Source organism: Oncorhynchus keta, chromosome 27 (assembly GCF_023373465.1).
Source record: "Oncorhynchus keta strain PuntledgeMale-10-30-2019 chromosome 27, Oket_V2, whole genome shotgun sequence".
NCBI lineage: Eukaryota > Metazoa > Chordata > Actinopteri > Salmoniformes > Salmonidae > Oncorhynchus > Oncorhynchus keta.
In genome coordinates, this window is record NC_068447.1 from 31,122,248 (window position 1) to 31,140,871 (window position 18,624).

Genomic DNA, 18,624 nt, shown 5'->3' on the forward strand with positions numbered 1-18,624 from the left:
TGATTAAGGCCCTACAAGACACATACAGAACAACAAATGTTAGACCCTGATGAAGTCAGCTTGTCTGTCGAAACGTTGGATATTGGGTTATTCAATTATTGCATCTGAGCTCCTAGAGTGTGAGGCTCTCCTTAAATGTAAGTGTTCTACTCCGCTAGCCAGCACCACGCCTAACAGGTGTGCGTTTCTTTCGCGTCCAAAACAAATGTTAGACCTAGAGTTAGCTACCTCCTGTTTCCTCATCTTTCCAAGTGTCGTCTGGAGGATATTCAGAATGAAAGGATGAGATGGAGACTTCCTCTGAAGGACTATCCCTGGCAGGTACGTCCATAAGACCTAAATTGAACAACATTGGTCAACAGAAATAACTTGAAATGACAAAGAGCTCCCAGACCTATGAAACATGTTCAGGTAGATAGGCGTTTGCAACAGCCAACCCCGCTAGCTAGCATTGTACAAACTAACTTGCTAGCGAGCTAACCTGAGTTGAACAAGTAGTGTGCATGTGGCTACTTTAAAATGTTATCTTATCTTGATTGACTGTGTTACCTGGAGATCTTTCTGCAACTTCGAAGTCGCTAAATGTGTAACTTGCAGGCTAGCTACTGTCTTCTCTTGTTTGAACCGTCAAGCCACTGAACAGCCAGCTACTCAACATGTGTGTTAGTAGTGTTTCCATGGACACCAGAGAGGGGCGGAAGCTATACCGTGAGATGTGTGTGTGGGTTCTTCTCCCCATTTCCCTTTTTTCAAGCCCATGTGATGCAATATGAATTTGCTTTCATCAGAGGAAAGGTACAGTAGCTAGTGTGTTAGACTGTCCATATCCTCTATCTGGTATTCTCTCCCTCTCCCTCTTCTCCCCTCATCTTCCCCCAGGAGAGTGGGAGAGCAACACTACAGTAGATCGGTGGGTGAGTGACAGAGACAACTAGAAGAAAGGCTTCTGAGTCATTAAACATGGCCATTTTTCTGTAAATCAGCAGATCCATTAGTTATAAATACAGGTAAATGCCAAAATAAAGGAAACACTTGGGTAAATAAAGAATACAAACTTGGGTAAGTGTACCTATTAAGCCGACCAATCTAAGTTGAGATATTCCCAATGTATATACAGCCCTAATTTTCATAGGAAAAGTGGAGATCAAATTAAAGATTGATATCTCATGTGAAGTTTTATGACTTTACTTACACCATTTTTTAAAAATGTGAGCTAAAAAATATTTGATAAAATATGTGAGAAGTCTGGCCTGGGCTTAGCTGGGTACCAAATGTTCCCTTTAAGCCCATGGGTGTTCCAAATAAGCCCACCTCTTAAATAATCAACTTTAATTCATTTCCATATGTAAAAACTTACAAACGGACATTTCTTATGTAAACTTAAATTATAATAATCTCCCCTAAAGTTATTAAAATAAATGTATCATTACTATTCATCATGTAAGTAGCATTCATAACAGGGGGTGTCCAATCATATCCACAGAGATCAATTTGGGCCCAGGCTTTTGTTCTTGCCAACCAATACACACCTGGTTCAACTAACAATAAACTTCAATCAAGACTTGATTAGTTGAATCAGGTGTGTTACTGCTTGGTTAGAACACAAACCTGCACCCGGATCAGCCTTCAGTGGATAAGATGCCATACATAAACAACTTTTAATTAATTATCTGAAAGCTGGTTCACATTTGCTGTACTCCTATTCTTGTTAATTAGTTAAACGTGTCTTCCTGAAGCCTGTCTGAAGACTGTTTCAAATCTCCCTCTCTACTGTATTACAAAGGTACATGTAGTGAAAAAAAATGGAAACACCTGGATGAATGCGGGACAACAATATGACAATTGCCCGGCCCTAACTGCACGAGAATTGTCCAATAGTCACCTTCTTGTCCCTCATTTGTTTAATACTTGTAGGTCTTTTATTCCTTCAACCCTGATCTTAGTCTCCTCTCTCTGCATCAATGACTACCTGTCCACTCCAAACGTCTTGGAGAGAGTACAAAGGCTTTTAATTGTTCCTAATTGTTTTTAATCTTGGTAAAGGCACCATGGATAGATGCATAATATGCATAGCTGTAGTTTTTGAGTATTTTAATCAACTTACATCTGATGAAAAAAAAACATTTTATGCTCAGATTTATTGAATATTATGGATATCAACAAACAATCCCCATGTGTTTCAATGCAAATTGGGCTTAATTGGAATTGGAACAGAAATTATTTATGGTAAAAAAAAAAGCAGAATAGCAAAGTTTATTAGGAAACCAATGGTCTGGGGTATAAATGTACACAATATATTACAATATTATACAAAGTTAGTATTGATAATATTGAACAATATTTATTCCATTTGCTACTGTACCCCTTAAAGGTAGACTCAGCTAATTGACTTTGCAACGAGCAGCGAGATATTGAGATGAGCGAGTATCTACACATGTGCATGGGTTTGCTTCACACTGTTCACAGCATGGTAGCCAGAGTAGCAAAAGAGCAGAGGAGTTGAGCCTCGCACTTCAATGATCTTAGTTGTTGTGGAAATTAACCCACTATGCTGTTTATTTTCTGCATCTACCTCATAAGGCTGAGTCTACTTTTCAATAAATATCCTAATTCCAAGTTACTTGCCCTCTACGGAGAGGTGCATTACTAGGATTTTGAATTTTCTTTGTGTATCTTTGTTTAAAAGAATGAATAATGAAATTCATGTTATTGAAACATATGATGTTTATGTTACCATTGTAATAATACAACTGTATAATTTAAGTAGACTGTACTTGGGACTTGTATTGAAATAAGTAGGCGAACATACAAGTATAATAGCTAGGATGCTTATGAGCATATTATGTGAGTGTATTGTCAACAATTTCATGAGTGTCTTGACATTGACATCCAAATGCCTGCCTACAAAAATGTACTACACCCCGCAGTTAAGAGTTAACTTGAGGGAGAGTATAGCCTGAGTCATAAAATCAACTTATATAATTTTGACCTACATGCAATCCACCTCAATCATGACTTCTTTGGGCAGCTCTGAGCGGCTTATGCAAGATCATTATTTGAATTTCATCTTTAGGTTTAATGGACTGTGAATCATTGGTGTGAGACTCTTCACCCATTTTGTTTTTAAATGCATTGATTATCTAAATTTAACTGACTAAACGTGTTAGTTAGAAGATTGCCTTCTGTGTCATAGGACCTTGACCAAAACAAAAAGGGAGGCTGAGGCGTTAAATTCTGATGTAAATGTTCACTCACTGAAGAATTTATTATGTTACTTTTGAAAGATTATAATGAACATCTTACATGTATTTTTTCTGGACTGATAAAAATCAACACCAGCTCAGCAGAATTTTTGTTCAGGGTTTGAAGTGCAAGCTGGAAGAAAAAGAAAGATAACATCTTGGGGTTTATGTAGATTTGGTAGCCTATGCAGGAAGCCATTTTTAGTCTGTATAGGCATACAAACAATTTCTACAATGCAATAACTCCTGATTTTGATCCTAATCTATGTCACTATGCACAAAGGCCCAAAAGAAACAGATTTGCTGACACATGAGGGAAAAGGCAAGGCATGTGACCTTAGAGGGGCAAAGCAGACCCTTTACAAGAGTAGATTATGCCACCAGGAGAGGAGCGAGAGAGAATATCCATCCAATCTACTGTATTGTGTAGCATACTGTAGGCCTATAGCTTAATAGTAAGTGTTGCAACAATCCATGTTGAAAATCCTCAGGGAAGCAAACAGTGTTTTTATTTCTGAATCACTTCCTGCTTCCCTTGGGTGGAGCAAATGAAACCAGGGCAGGTGCATTGTTATGAAAATACTTTCGTCACAAAATGGGGGAAATGTGATATCTGAAAATGTAATTGTTTATTTACCACACATTATTTACTACATAAAAATGTTAGCATAAAAATACATAACTTTTTTTAGCCTACATAATAAAGGTATATGTTGAATAGACTGGAGTGCACATACTTGGTTCTTACCACATAGTAAAAACAGATTTCTAAAGGCATTTTCTAGGCCAAAATATGAGTACAGTGACTATTGTTGGATGCGTAATATTAATGAATATATTGTTAGTTTTGATTGAACAAAACGAATAGGCTTGTGCAGATGACAATAATACTGAAAGTTTATAAAATCGATTATATCTGTTGTATATTTTTCTTGCCTCGAGTTTACAGTGGAGACGCGTTTTCATGCGTGGACGATTTAATCTGACGTTGCTCAGCGAGCAGGCAACGCAGTGAGAGACAGTTTAGTGTGGTCCTCTCTCTCGAGCAAGTGCTGCAAAGGGGGAGCGCAAGAGTACGCTCCAGTTAACTAGACTGCTGTTGTCGTCTGAGCAAAGAGTTGACTCCGTGCGTTCTGTACGCTGGGCTGGGACAGGGACAAGAAGAGGCGCGCGTGTGTGAGCAGATCATGAGTCATCACAACAGTTTACTTAATCATGATCTTCCTCCACATTATGGGACCGTAGGAACACAGTTTGTGCGATCCCCTTCGGTTATTTGATCGTTTCTTGTTGTGGGAACTTTGGCCAGCTGTCTAAATGGACATGATAACTTTCATGTTGGCGAGCCTTGCCCTCCTGAATATCAGGGACAACATTTTCACCAGGTAAGATAACCCTATTATAGGCTACGGCTCTTTTGACTAGGGTTACGGAGGAGACTTTCCCAGAAGCTTCACTAAGGATTTAATAGAATTTTGTTATTTTGGAATAGCCTATATTATTAAATTAGGGACATTTTTTTTTAAATAATAGCCTTCTTTGCCCTTATTTTGTAGGTCAGCTGTTGCTATGTTCTGATTTATCCTAACATATATAGCCTACTGACCGTTTAGATGACTCTCAAAGCTTTTAGGCAATTTCTGTAAGTGTTTTCAGATTTTGAATTATATTTACAACACAATAAGCACATTGAGGCTATAACATATGTTTCTGATGTAGCCTAGATAATGTTTTGATGGAAACTAATTCCTAACCTACCTTTTTTTTATTTGTCCAATTTGCGTGAAATGAGCTGATCACAAATTAATTCTAAAACCTGATGACTTCTCTGCAATAGCAGAGGAATAGCCTACTCAATGCCCACGTACTGTGTGTAGCATTTGAGCAGTGAGTTACAGCTTAAGTGCTGTGGGGCCCATCATCAACATAGACACCCATGCTGATCATACGTTCATAGTAAAGATAACGAGATAGAGGCAATCGGAAGTGGATATGTGGTAAATAATGTTACATTCTATCATGTGTGACATATTTGTGTACAATGTCACACCATAACTTAAAATTCGTTGTTACTAGTAATGAGATGATTATAACAACAGCATGTTGTTACGTAGTCATTTTATAATTGATTTTTCATAGCATTGTAATGAAATTGAGTGGTCTTTGTTACAACACAAGTGGAATGAGGAACACCTCCACAGGGTTATTGTAATAGTCCGTATACATCCATTTTTGCAAGTTGCCTCTTGACATCAGAATGACACACATCCTGGTAGTGTCATTGCAACAGTCTCTAAACTTTAAACCGTTGAGGTATGTTCAGTTACACAAGTGTTGCAAACTGTCCCAGTTCAAAAGGTTGTACAAGGTTGTGAATCCTGGTAGCGTCCTGCCACTCCTGACAACACATACCAGCAGAGGGTGTAATTGTTATTAGAATGTGATCTTTCGCAGGTTTTTCTGAGATGTGTGTGTCAAATTGAAGATATATTATCCTCGCTTCGTGAACTTGATGCATTAGCATTTTTATTTGCCACTATACGATCCCCCACATTTTAATTTGTGAGTGTTTTGGAGTAGCAATCTGACAGTGCCTTATCTCTCATTTCCAAAAATGTTAGAAACAAAATTCAAAACATTTTCTTGAACATGGCTACTTGACGATGTGTTTAAAAAATAATAATAATTTAAAGTCAGAATCGGGTCTGGCATAATATTTCAACTTTGGTGTCAGTCACAGCTGTCCTTAAATGGATTCAGGTGACATGCACCATACCCTTGGTTGTGATAATCCTTAGAAGTTACTCCTCTTCTGGATAAATCCTCTTCAATGTAAAGCTGCATATACACGTCATTGAAAATAAGAATTTGTTCTTATCTGACTTGCCTTGTTAAAATAAAGGTTAAAAAAAATTGGTCTAAAGACCAATTAGAGGAAAACGATTGGAATAGGCTACCTGTGTTAACACAGCCTATTGAGGGCAAATGTTTAAATGACAGACAGTTTTCACTGCAATGTGATCTCACTTTTTTTGTGACATTTTTGTCATTGAAAAATATTTAACATTTAGGATTAATGTTTCATATAGTGTGTCCTGTAGTGCAGTTTATTTTACTCACACAAGTCCTAGACCTAGTACAATTTAAGCCTTTTATTTCTATTTTTTTTAAAACTTTATTTAAATAGGCAAGTCAGTTAAGAACAACTTCTTATTTACAATGACGGCCTAGGAACAGTTGGTTAACTGCCTTGTTCAGGGGCAGACCGACAGATCTTTACCTTGTCAGCTCGGGGAGCCCAACGCTCTAACCACTAGGCTACCTGCCGCCCCATTATTAAATATCTGCATTTAAAAGAAAACTGGTGGTTGTTGCAGTACTACTGGAAGTAGTCCAGAAATGCAAAGTTGAAAGCGGTTCAAAGAAAAACATCACAAATATTCAAATGTGAGAATTAATTCATTCTTGTTGGTTTACTGGAGTAGCAGTGGAATAGTTAGTGACCTTTTGCCTTGTCTTGGCAGTCTCTTATGCCCTACTGGAAGACATGGTGGCACCATAGGCTACATACCCTTAGTATGTCCTTAATAGATGCTCCATATGTGCAAATCAGGCAGATGCTATCGCTGAGGGGTCCAGATATGCTCTAGCCAAATGGCTGCGGGATCAGCAGTGGAACAAAGCACAGTTACACTACATTGGGTTTGTGGTGGAAAGGCCACAGTACTTAGAGAGAGCTTTCAGCTTAGAGAAGCTATAGAATGAATTTGGCTAATCAAGGTTGGAAATGACAGAGCTTGAATGTGCCATATCTATGCAATGCCACCATTTCATGTCTGTACAGTTTCTCTAATGATTGGCATTCAAAAGGTTGCAGATTTAATTAGCCAACTTTACATGCTGTCAACATTCAGGATTTACAACATAAACAAAAAATGCAAGGATGACTAGTGCAAATCTCCCTCTCTGTTCTCAGGTACAAATTGATGTCATTGTATGAAGCAAATTAAGCTTGTTACTGCTGGGGCTACATTACAAGGATTTTATATTTCTATCCGAGGCAAGAAAGTCTGTTTCTTTTGTGTTTAGTCTTCTTCACCTCAGCTCTCAGTGGCTGTATCTGAAATGGCACCCTATTCTCTTTCTTGTGCACTAACAATGTCAAAAAGTAGTGCACTATATTATAGGGAATAGGCTGCCATTTCGGACATACACAGTTTGTTATAGCTGGTAAACAGATGGTTAGCGAAGCAGGGCCTCGGGAGATCCTGCTAATGAACTGAAATTAAAGACTAAGAGGAACAACATCGACGGGAAATTGACTTTGAACTGTTTGAACAGAGAGTGGAGGGGTGAGAGAGCGGGCCTTGCACGTTTACAGAAACCCCCTCGAGACTAATCAAATGCTCAGTTCCATTAGCATTTCATGACATCACATTTCCTTTGCTGAGGGCATAATGTAGCCTGTGGTGTGGTGCTATACACTGCACTGAAGTTACTATAGGTAGACCTACAAGAGGAAGTCAGTATGTAGCCATTAGCCGAGACAGCAACACTTTAAACAGGTTCCATCACTTTATCAGTTAGGTTATTAAGTTAGAACAACGAGTTGTCAAAGAGGAAGGCCACAAATGGAGGCACCTATGGGATATTCCAATATCAATAGCATACCAGTTAGAATGAAGAAATGTATTGGGCATGACCTCTAAATAAGTGGTATACTACTGTGGATATTGGACTTAGTCAGGCTGTTTTTATTTTTGCTCATTTGCCTATATCTTTACAGGACCAACAAAACCAAAATCCGGAGTATTGTAACAAACTTTGTTAAACTCTTTGGATTTTGTTTAGGTGGCATATGTTTTGCACAGTCACATTTCTATTTGACCTCACAGGTTCAGCACATTGGGAGTTTCTGAAGATATGATTTCAATCACTTTCTAACTGCACCCCTTTTTGATTTGAACAAAACCTTCCATACATGTTTGCCCATGGTAGAAGTGGTCAGAAAGTTACTTTTTGGACCTGAATGCCAAAACATTCAGGAGATAGAAATGCTCAAAGTTGACCCATTTTTGCATACCCCACTCTACCATGAGACATCCATGTGTTCATCACTGAAAAAGATAAACGGTTGAGTTTGATATAATGTGAAAGCTTACAAACAGGGATGTCAAAAAAATGGTCCTTTTTTAAAAAGTTTTAATGTAAATTATTCAAGAGTATATTGTGTCTCAACTGTGTCACAACCGATGACGGGCACAACACAAACATCTCAGATCATGTAAAATAGCTACAGCATTTATGAAAAATTGCACAAAAGAATTTGCTAAAAAAATATGCAAAATTAGTGAACTTAGAGGTGCTCAATCTGAACGTTTTGGCATTCAGGTCCAAAAAGTTACTTTCTGACCACTTCCATCATTGGCAAATATGTATGGAAGGCTTCGTTCAAATCAAAAGGGGTGCTGTCAGAAATGGATTGAAATCATATGGAACGACTCAACAGCTACCTCTGAATATAGAAGCTGCTAATTAGGCTAGTGATAGACTACATCTGTCGATCACATGGAGACAGTTCATTTGATGTATTAATTCAGTCAATGTTCTCATCTATTTATGTCATAGGATGTGATTAAAACCCCAGAATACAAGCGCAAAAAAACAGTCCATGGTTTTAAAAGACAAAATTTAAAAAATGTCTGGTACATTTTAGGAGTATGTTTTAGCTACTACGTAACGACTATAAACAAAGGGGTAACATGTCAAAAGGGCTTTATTCGTTTGAATATTGTCCGGGGAAACACCTCGCATGTCCTGAGTGCTGTCTGTCCTCTTACGATACTCTCTCTTGTCCCTTTTGAAACCAGTGGTCTGTTCAGGAGGGTGCAATGTTACTAAACTTTATTCAACTAGACATGCATTTAGAACATATCACTATGATTGTCAGTCAGGTAGAATAAGGAATTTCTATCTGCAGCGGTTTGAACATTTTACATCACTAAATACAACACATAGTAAGTTAGATCAGAGTCAGAGTAAGACAATTGGCCCTTTGTCTCATCCAAGAGTCCACAGAGTGAGCCCTCATAGTAGCTAACACTGCCTTCTGGTGGTCAGTTTCTGTGTGCACTGTGTCCAGTCAGAAGCAGCACATATAAGATTGGGGTCAGGAGTGCTGATCTATTATCAGTTTAGCCTTTATATTATAATTCATAATATTTCATAGACAAGACGAGATTACATAGATAGGGAATGATCCCAGATCTGCACTACTACTCTGAGACGCTTAATGAGTATGTGTCTTGAAGCTGAGAACACAAGTCAAGGGTTTATGAACTGCAACTTAGCCCAGAAATGTGTGGAATATAAAGCTCTCAAGTGAGATAGTTTTGTCCATTATTCCAAAATCCCTAATGGATAATAGGCACTTTGTAATAATGTATTACTGTAATAAGTTTGCTCTTTTCTTTCATATCCTCGAAGGAGAATTGCATGCCCACCGATCTTGATCGCAAATCTATGTTCAACATGAAAATGCTAATACTGTCTTTGCCTCCCTAGCTTTCTTCCTTCAGGGCTTCTCTAGTGCTGTGGATGCAGAGTGCTCAAGTGTGCTGTGTTTGTTCCCTATAGGGCCATGCTGAGTGACATTGGGGACTATATAGGTTCAGACATACAAATTTCCTGGTTGCCTAATCTGGATGAGTTAATGAAGGGCTATGCGCGAAATTTTCGCCCTGGGATAGGAGGTGAGTATGAGATCTACTGCTCGTGGCATTGGGTTGCATTTCACCCCCTCACATTTACAGTCATTCTTAGCATAGCAAGAACCAGGTATATAGGACCTAAGCGTTTTGAAAATCACACTCAAATTATTTTGACTCCTCTCAAAATCAATCATATTAAATTCCCCTGCCCCCATTTTGTCATTTTTAGATCCTATTTGAAATAAATATTTACCCCTATGTAAATAAGAGGTTTGAATCTATTAAAAGCATTTGTGTTTGAACGTGACGCAAAAGATTACAAACTAAAGCAATTAAGCGTTGGAATGAGTTTGCAGAAGGGATTATTTAAATGATGCTTTGGAAATGGAAGACGTGCGTAGTGTTGCGAGAGAAAAGAAAGGAGCGTTGCTGGAGAATGCCTGCCAAATGTGAAACATCCAATGTCCACAGCATTAGATTTCTCAACCTCACAGCTTAACTCAGCTAAGCAGAGGTGAAAAAACTTTGTCGATATAAGAATCACCACAATGTCAGGCCTTGTGAACCAGCAACAAGGCCACTACACACCTGTAGCTCAACATTATGCTCAACAATGATCAATAGTCCCACTCTCTCCTTACTTCCTCTCATAAATAAGATGAGATAACATCTCCCTCATATATTATTTAAGTGCTTAGACAGCTACCATAAAGCCCTACTGATGGGCTATTTAAGGCCATTGAAGAATCATGCACATCAGTTGGTGCAGTCTTACTCTGTCTATTCAATTCTCATCCCTTCACCATTTCAAATTAGAAGGAAAGTGGTGCTATGATAGGTGTCTAGAATCTAAACAAAGAAGTGTAACACTGAGCCTCTCCCAAAGGGTCACTAGTCAAAATGAGCTAGGTTTTAGTGACAGGCTAAGGGATTATGGATTACAATTAGTTTTAAAATCCTCCAAAATGAGTTTCATTGACTTTGACTGTCCTCCCACTTGTCAATGCTGATGCCTGCTATCTCTATGGTGGGTAGGATAATGGCTATAGAATACAATTTGACGTAAATGGTTATGGGATAAGTGCTGAATGGTGGAGAATGGTAATGTATGATTCCTTAATGTTTGGAATAAATAGCCTTTCAGTTCTGCTTCGGTGATCCTGATCTCCCTCCCTTTAGATTTCCTTCAAGTGTCCAGGATCTCAGCAGCACAAATCATGCTTATCATCGAGCAAACTACAAAAGAATGCTAGCTATGTATGCGCTTCTAAATACAACACCACTGCACAAGCCCATGAGACCCCCAATGTCATGTGTATGAATGTACATAGTGCTATGTCACTTCCAGTAGAGAAATGTTAAGTGGGGTGGCCATGGATCCTTATCTAGGGGTGTCTTTGGGGTGGAGGGAGGGAGGGAGGGAGCGATTGTTTTCTTTTCTCACTTCTTTTCCCACAGGCCCACCCGTGAATGTTGCCATGGCTATTGAAGTAGCCAGTATTGACCACATCTCTGAAGCCAACATGGTAATGTATAAATTCACCTGCAGGCCTTTATACAAAATGGTTGCCATATTTCACTGCTACTGTTCTGTTGCAGTAAAACTAAATGTGAAACTACCACTTATTTGTCATCCACATCAGCCAATAGGGATTCAGACAGAGCATGCATCTTATGAAAAGTATCCTTCCTTCCTCCCTTGAGGTATTCAACAGATTGAACCAGGTTGGATTGGTGAAAAGCAATAGTCTTGTAACCTATATTTCTCTTAACTAATAGCGTTCAGATCAGTGATTACCCTAGGGAAACTATTAAAGGAGACATTTGAAAGGTATTGAAACAGGCCTTCATTCATCTCCTATTCTCCTAGCTACAGTACTGCCCTATGTCTCAACGTGATCCACCACTCAGTCTCGTACCAGAGTTGGCAATGCCCTTGGCTCAGCTTTGTCCCTGTCTGTGTCTGTGTCTGTGTCTGTGTCTGTGTCTGTGTCTCTGTCTGTCTGTCTGTCTGTCTGTCTGTCTGTCTGTCTGTCTGTCTGTCTGTCTGTCTGTCTGTCTGTCTGTCTGTCTGTCTGTCTGTCTGTCTGTCTGTCTGTCTGTCTGTCTGTCTGTCTGTCTGTCTGTCTGTCTGTCTGTCTGTCTGTCTGTCTGTCTGTCTGTCTGTCTGTCTGTCTGTCTGTCTGTCTGTCTGTCTGTCTGTCTGTCTGTCTGTCTGTCTGTCTGTCTGTCTGTCTGTCTGTCTGTCTGTCTGTCTGTCTGTCTGTCTGTCTGTCTGTGCATGTGTCTGCGCGTATGTGTATGCCTACTCTTGTTGTTACCGTGTGTGACTGCTTGGCAGGAGTACACCATGACCATTTTCCTGCGTCAGAGCTGGCGGGATGACCGCCTGTCCTACAACCACACCAACAAGACCCTGGGGCTGGATAGCCGCTTCGTGGATAAACTCTGGCTGCCAGACACCTTCATTGTCAACGCCAAGTCCGCCTGGTTCCATGACGTCACCGTGGAGAACAAGCTGATTCGCCTGCAGCCTGATGGGGTCATCCTTTACAGCAGCCGGTGAGAAGTGGGAGAGTGGGGAGGAGAGAGGAATGAGGGGAATGGGGAGGAGAGATGTGGATATAATGTGTGAGGAGTAGGAGCTTAGATCGAGTAGGAAAGAAGGAGGAGAAGGAGGAAAGGAGTAGGAGAGATGGACGGCATGGGAGGAGGGAGAAAAGAAAAGGGTGTGGGCTGGAGAGACCCTTTAACGATTGATTTGCTGTGGCCTGAAGTTAAGGCTATATAATGCCTAATGATAATGTCAAAGTGAGAATGACTAGGGCCTACCGTTACGGGTCAAGTTACTATTGTGGTTGAAGTGAGTGTTTACTAAATGACTTGTTCTCGTCTCAGGATCACCTCGACTGTGGCGTGTGACATGGACCTGACCAAATACCCCATGGATGAGCAGGAGTGTATGCTGGACTTAGAAAGCTGTGGGTTGACTTATATTACTTACATAGACTTGTATCTCTTTATATGATCTCAATACCGGTAGTCTGTCATGCTCCCTACCACTCTTAATGGACCATTACGATCACATACTTGTGATCATTGTTGAGTGGTCCCTGCAGCGTACCGTCGCAAATATGTGACTGGAACAGTAGCAACAGAACGTATGATGCAACAAATGCGTCTAAAGAGCATTGTTGTCTGAAAAGCATCTAAACAATGTGTTGTACCGATGGGTAATAAAGGTCCACACAACTTTATTCCTCCTGTAAAAGATAAATGCAAACTTCCTTATCCAAACATCACACGGAACACATCCATCGCCAAACTCTTTCCATAACAGCTAGACTTGTTTACGATGTACCACATCTCTGGTGAGCACTAACGGATAAATGTAATATTGTTTAGAAAAGAGATGCGTGTCAGCTAAGCTAACAGCAGCTAAATTCTATATAATGGCAGCCATGTATGTTTATGTTAACTCCTTAATCCTAGAATGCCATTCACTATAGAACGCAAATGAACAAAGTCAAAGCTAAGATTTAGATGCACTATTGTAAGTGGCTGTTCCACTCGATGTCATAAGGTGAATGCACCAATTTGTAAGTCGCTCTGGATAAGAGCGTCTGCTAAATGACTTAAATGTAATGTAAATGTAAAAAGATGGCTGAGCCCATTGCCTGAAAAATATGAACTTAGTTTGGCCACTTTTAAGCATATTACACATATTTGATGTACTTGTTACAGTGTATACAATAACCGGAGCACATTATTTGACAAGTTGTTTACCGTTTTTGACAGATCACAAAGCAAATCAAATGTTATCACCCCAAATACAAGCCTACTGTCTAGCTTCATGATTTGGCCTCGTATTTTTACGAGTTCCCTGTTGTCTTAAAAGTTGTTAGAAAATAAAAGTTGTTAGAAAATGATTTGAAATTGACAAGTTGAAACATAGCCTATAGATAATTAGCAGGCAGCATGCCTTGGTTTGAGGGCAGCGTGGGTTAACTGTCCTGTGAGTGCATTCTGACATCACAGCATAAAAAAACTCAGGCTGGTGTGACCTTTAGAGATATTTGGAACTCAACAAGTGAAAAGGTTAATGGATGTCTCTCAATAGGCTACAGCAGGGGTGTCAAACATACAAATCATCCCGCTAGGGGTCTAATCCAGGCCGTGGGTGGTTGGAGTTTTTCACTTTTTTAGAATTTTTTGTTAGAATAGTTTTATTTTGGGCGGGGGGTGGGAGACTCAAATCGAAACGGTGTAGATATGATAATGGACCTACATTCGTACAGTTTCTTGACTGTCCATCTGGCTAATAATCACCAAAATAAAGCTAGACAGTCAGGGAGAATTGTAAATTCCCAAAACGATGGATAGAGGATCACCGAGGAAATATAACCCATTTTCAGTACGGCCCTCCAGAAGGTCGATTGCGGCCCCCGGGTCAAAGTGAGTTCCCCTGCTTTACAACATGACTATTGATTTCCCAATTCAAAGTAAAGGTGGTTTTATTTTCTTCCTGGTACAGTAGTTCATTGATCAATTCATCTCATTGATTGGACAGATAAATCCCACACCTGAAAGTCTCTTATTAAACTTAAGGGATCAACCTGCCGGCTCTACTGAGAATACAGAAGAGGGCAGGAAAACACTTTAGACTACTCCCAGTGTCTGTAGAGCTGCATGTAGGCCATAATATAAAGGGAAATTGTGTACCACGAGTACCAGAAGCAAGGCTAGGGTCAACGCCTTACACATACATTTAATATTCCAATGATGCTCCATTGTTGTTGGGACGAATATTGGTTGACTGCTTGTTTGTTGACTGTTTGTTTGTTGACTGCTTGTTTGTTTGACTGTTCCAGATGGCTACTCCTCAGAGGACATTGTGTACCACTGGTCTGAGAGTCAGATACACATCCATGGACTGGACAAACTGGAGCTCTCCCAGTTCACCATCATCGACTACAAATTTGTCACGGAGACGCTGAACTTCAAATCCGGTGAGCTTCCCCCACGTATCCTCATTTCGCTATCACCATGGTTACTCTACTTAACAGCCAGTGGGATGTTCATGAAATTTCTCTTCATTTCTATACAGAGCACTTCTTTCACTTCTTTCACCTCTTTCACTGTACACAACTCTCCATTTTGAGTCATGCTTTTGAACGTTGTCTTACCATGCCTCTTGTGTAAGAGAGACCCTAGGTCTTTTTAACTAATATGTTTTGAACTCAGACACCTCTGTGGGCATGTTCTATGCACAGACAGAATGGCTCATGTTATTCAGAGAGGATTCCTCTAAAGATGTATTCCTTCTTGGGACATTTTCCTTGTAATTTGCTCTTTGGGGTCTTGGTTGGGTTACTGTAGGACTTTGTGACAATTGTTAATATAAAAAGCGCTTTATAAATCATTTTGACTGATTGAAAAGCTAATGCTGGTCTACTTTTTCACGCCAAGCCGGACGTTTCCCGCGGCTCAGCCTTCGCTTCCAGCTGAGACGTAACCGAGGCGTCTACATCATTCAGTCCTACATGCCCTCCATCCTATTGGTTGCCATGTCCTGGGTGTCCTTCTGGATCAGCCAAACAGCAGTCCCGGCTCGGGTATCCCTGGGTTAGTATCATGTTAAGAGTATTCTGTTAGTGATATTGGGGGCGTAGTCTGCAATCTAGTCGCCCTGGAATGCGGCTATTAGCTTGCTGTGAGTATGTTAGTAGAGAAATGACAGGGAAAACACAGATTCAATGAGACAGCAAGAATTCAAAGTGAACTGAATGTGTCTACTTGTACATTGACCTAGAATTTGAAGAAAATAAAGTGCATTATCATTGAGAAGTATATTCATAGTTATGTGATATGCATGATGACAAATTCTATTTGATTAATGAAAAAGGTGAAACCCTCATCACAGTTCAAGTTGTAGATTATTATCTTAGGTTGTTTGTGTTGTGTAAACCAAAAACAATCCTTAATAAATATAAAATAAATAGAGGAAGAAAATGTTTTCCATCTTAAAGGTGCAATCAGCAGTTGCTACATCAGTTTTTGGACTTATAAAATAATAATATGTACCAATTGATTATTGAATAATATAACTTATACATGCCTCATGAGCTTAGTTCAACTGTCGTACCCCATCAGAACCCGAAATAAAAAGTTTGTTTCACGCCAATGTTTGTGAACAATGTAAATGTAAACAAACACTCTATGGCCTCAAAACATGGTTAAAACTATACTTTTGATATCATAGATGGTCAGTCCTTGCATCCATAGCACTGTCTATGTCATTTTTCCAGGCCTGTACCTCAGCTTTTTACTGAAATAGGGAGGGGATTACAATGATTATTTCTACTGCTGATTGCTGCTTTAAACAAGATATCATTTTTTTCACATTCACTTTTAATTTATTTCACTTTCACTTTTTTTATTTAACTTTATTTCACATCAACGATTGAGTGTGGACCTTCCTCTTTTCTATTCAAAACAAATATGTAATTTCCATATATATTTTGGTAAAGGGATCACCACTGTGCTCACCATGACGACTCTGATGGTGAGCGCCCGCTCATCTCTCCCTCGAGCCTCGGCCATCAAAGCGCTGGATGTCTACTTCTGGATCTGCTATGTGTTTGTGTTCGCCGCGCTCATAGAGTATGCCTTCGCTCACTACAATGCCGACTACAGGCTCAAAGAGAAGGCCAAGAGCAAGGCCAACAAGATGAGCTCCGAGGTAAGAAGGGAGGACAAAACTTGCCCAACTGTGGTGTTCCCCAAGGTTTAGTGGTAGGCCCGTTCCTCATTTGACCCATTTATACTACAACATTCATTCAATGTTCACATAGTGTTCAAGGGACATTGGGTTGACACAATAGGTGCAAACAATGTGAGTAGGAACCTACAAGCACTTGCATTTTGAACTTGCACAATTTCCTTTGGGTTCCTTTGGTGTGAGGTAAAGATACTTCACAAAGGAATTGACTGCTGTAGCCTTTCTCTATCTCTCTCTGCTTCTCCAGTCAGTCGTAAAGAATGGGAAACAGGCCATGGTGCTCTTCTCCCTGTCCGTGGCTGGAATGAACCAGGGCCTGATGGTGTCCAGCCGCCGTCCGCAGCGCTCCGGCGCCGAGACCGCCGAGGAGGAGGACGTGGAGCCCAGGAGGGTGCGGGGGACCACAGCGTCAGAGGAGAGAGAAGAGGATAAGAAGTGCTGTAGTTGTTGTTCCAAGTGCTGTTGCGCTTGCAAGCCCCTCCAAGCTGACACCATAGATGTCTACGCCAGGGCTGTGTTCCCCGCCACCTTCGCCATTGTCAATGTGATCTACTGGGTGGCGTACACCATGTGAGTTGGGAGGACTAATGATGGACAGGCACCACCAAGGACGGGAGTACTGTACATAGAGGAAAATCATGCCGCTTTGAATCCTGGGACTTATATAGGGGCACCGATGTAAACAAGGCTTCCTTAAGAAGAACTGGATTTACGTATAATATGGTGAAGTAGGGACCTGGTAAATAGCAGATAAAGTACAGTGAATGGACGAACAAAATCAGATCAGGTATATGGATATGTTCTGAAGTACAAGTTATGTACAAGGGAGCCTTGAGGGGTATTCGATGTCTTATCCTCAGTGAGGCTCACTGTATGATAGTCCAGCTGCTGACTTTTATCTCCAAAAACCTTCACTCGCCACCCAAACTCTACTGCTGCAATCCCCTTAGAAACTGATTGCTGCCCACTAAGCCATATCAATGGACTGACGTTCAGCTATGTCCTTTTACTGTACATGTATGAACTCTGCTCACACCAGCAACATACACAGCACACTAATGTGTCATTGCTGAAAACTAATGTGCACAACAATTGTTGTTCGCTTAACTCACAAACACATCTCATGTGATGGACTAACTGTTGAAAACAAAAACATGTCCAGACTTCATGATGATAAGATGTGGTGTAGTCTATTTTGCTGCAGGGCTTATTCTCCCCACCGCCCCTCTTCCCCTCCACCATCCCACTGCCTTCCCCCACTCCTCTTTTTTCTCCTATAATTCCTCCACCCGTTTTTCCTCTCCAGTTTGATTTGGGCTTCAGAGCATCTTATCTCCTCCTGCCAGGTCTTCCTGTTTCCTGTTTCCTGATTATTATTATTATTATTAAAGGACTTCCTCCACTACCTGTGTATCTCCACACTGGAAAGGTTCACTTTGGAGTTTTAATGCTTCGGCTTAAAGTTTTGGAACAGTTGTTTCTCATGATTGTCTCTAGAATATCTGCCTTATTCTCGAAAATCCAAATGTCCAAATAGCCTCATTGCAGGCGTTATGGATTCACTAAGAGCATCAAGAAGCTTCCACGTCTATTTTTTTTTAGCTACAATACATTTCATATTCAGTGATCCCCTTTATGAAATCAACTCAAGTTTGAGGAATAGACTAATTTGAGGCATGGTGAATAATTTAATCCGATATCCAGATTATGCACTTTGAAATATGTGCAGTATTTATAATTCAGATGATCTCAGGCAGCATGTCCCTTTGTGTATGTAACAGTAGAACTGGAACCTCATGGGGGTTTAACATACTGGTTATAAAATAATGAACACTGTGGTCCCCTAGAAGTCATTGCAGAATCAGGTGTGCATGATGTACATGTATATACA

The 18,624-nt window shown here is 40.2% G+C and overlaps 2 protein-coding genes across 9 annotated transcripts in view; one reads left to right on the top strand and one right to left on the bottom strand.

The window, feature by feature from the left end:
- The window catches only part of cfap74 (cilia and flagella associated protein 74), a 45,987-nt gene extending 45,309 nt beyond the window's left edge, over positions 1–678 (bottom strand). For all 4 annotated transcript variants that reach the window (XM_052482156.1, XM_052482155.1, XM_052482154.1 and 1 more), the window contains exons 1-2: positions 550–678; positions 229–336 (exon numbers count right to left, since the gene is read on the bottom strand). In XM_052482156.1, coding sequence (XP_052338116.1) covers positions 229–331 — 103 coding nt within the window. In that variant the 5' untranslated portion in view covers positions 332–336; positions 550–678. The remainder of the gene's footprint in view (positions 1–228; positions 337–549) is intronic.
- Positions 68–18,138, top strand: gabrd (gamma-aminobutyric acid type A receptor subunit delta). 5 transcript variants are annotated; one of them, XM_035738573.2, is made up of 10 exons: positions 68–137; positions 253–321; positions 9,879–9,994; positions 11,411–11,478; positions 12,294–12,514; positions 12,851–12,933; positions 14,824–14,961; positions 15,422–15,577; positions 16,483–16,694; positions 16,981–18,138. In XM_035738573.2, exons 3-10 carry the CDS (start codon positions 9,883–9,885, stop codon positions 17,305–17,307), a joined length of 1,317 nt encoding a protein of 438 aa, XP_035594466.1. In that variant the 5' UTR covers positions 68–137; positions 253–321; positions 9,879–9,882; the 3' UTR covers positions 17,308–18,138. The 5 variants fall into 5 exon arrangements, with proteins under 5 accessions (XP_035594466.1, XP_052338124.1, XP_035594465.1 ...); XM_052482164.1 differs by lacking the exon at positions 68–137 and having other exon boundaries at positions 178–321; XM_035738572.2 differs by lacking the exons at positions 68–137; positions 253–321 and adding an exon at positions 4,254–4,627.
- Positions 18,139–18,624: the final 486 nt, after the last annotated feature.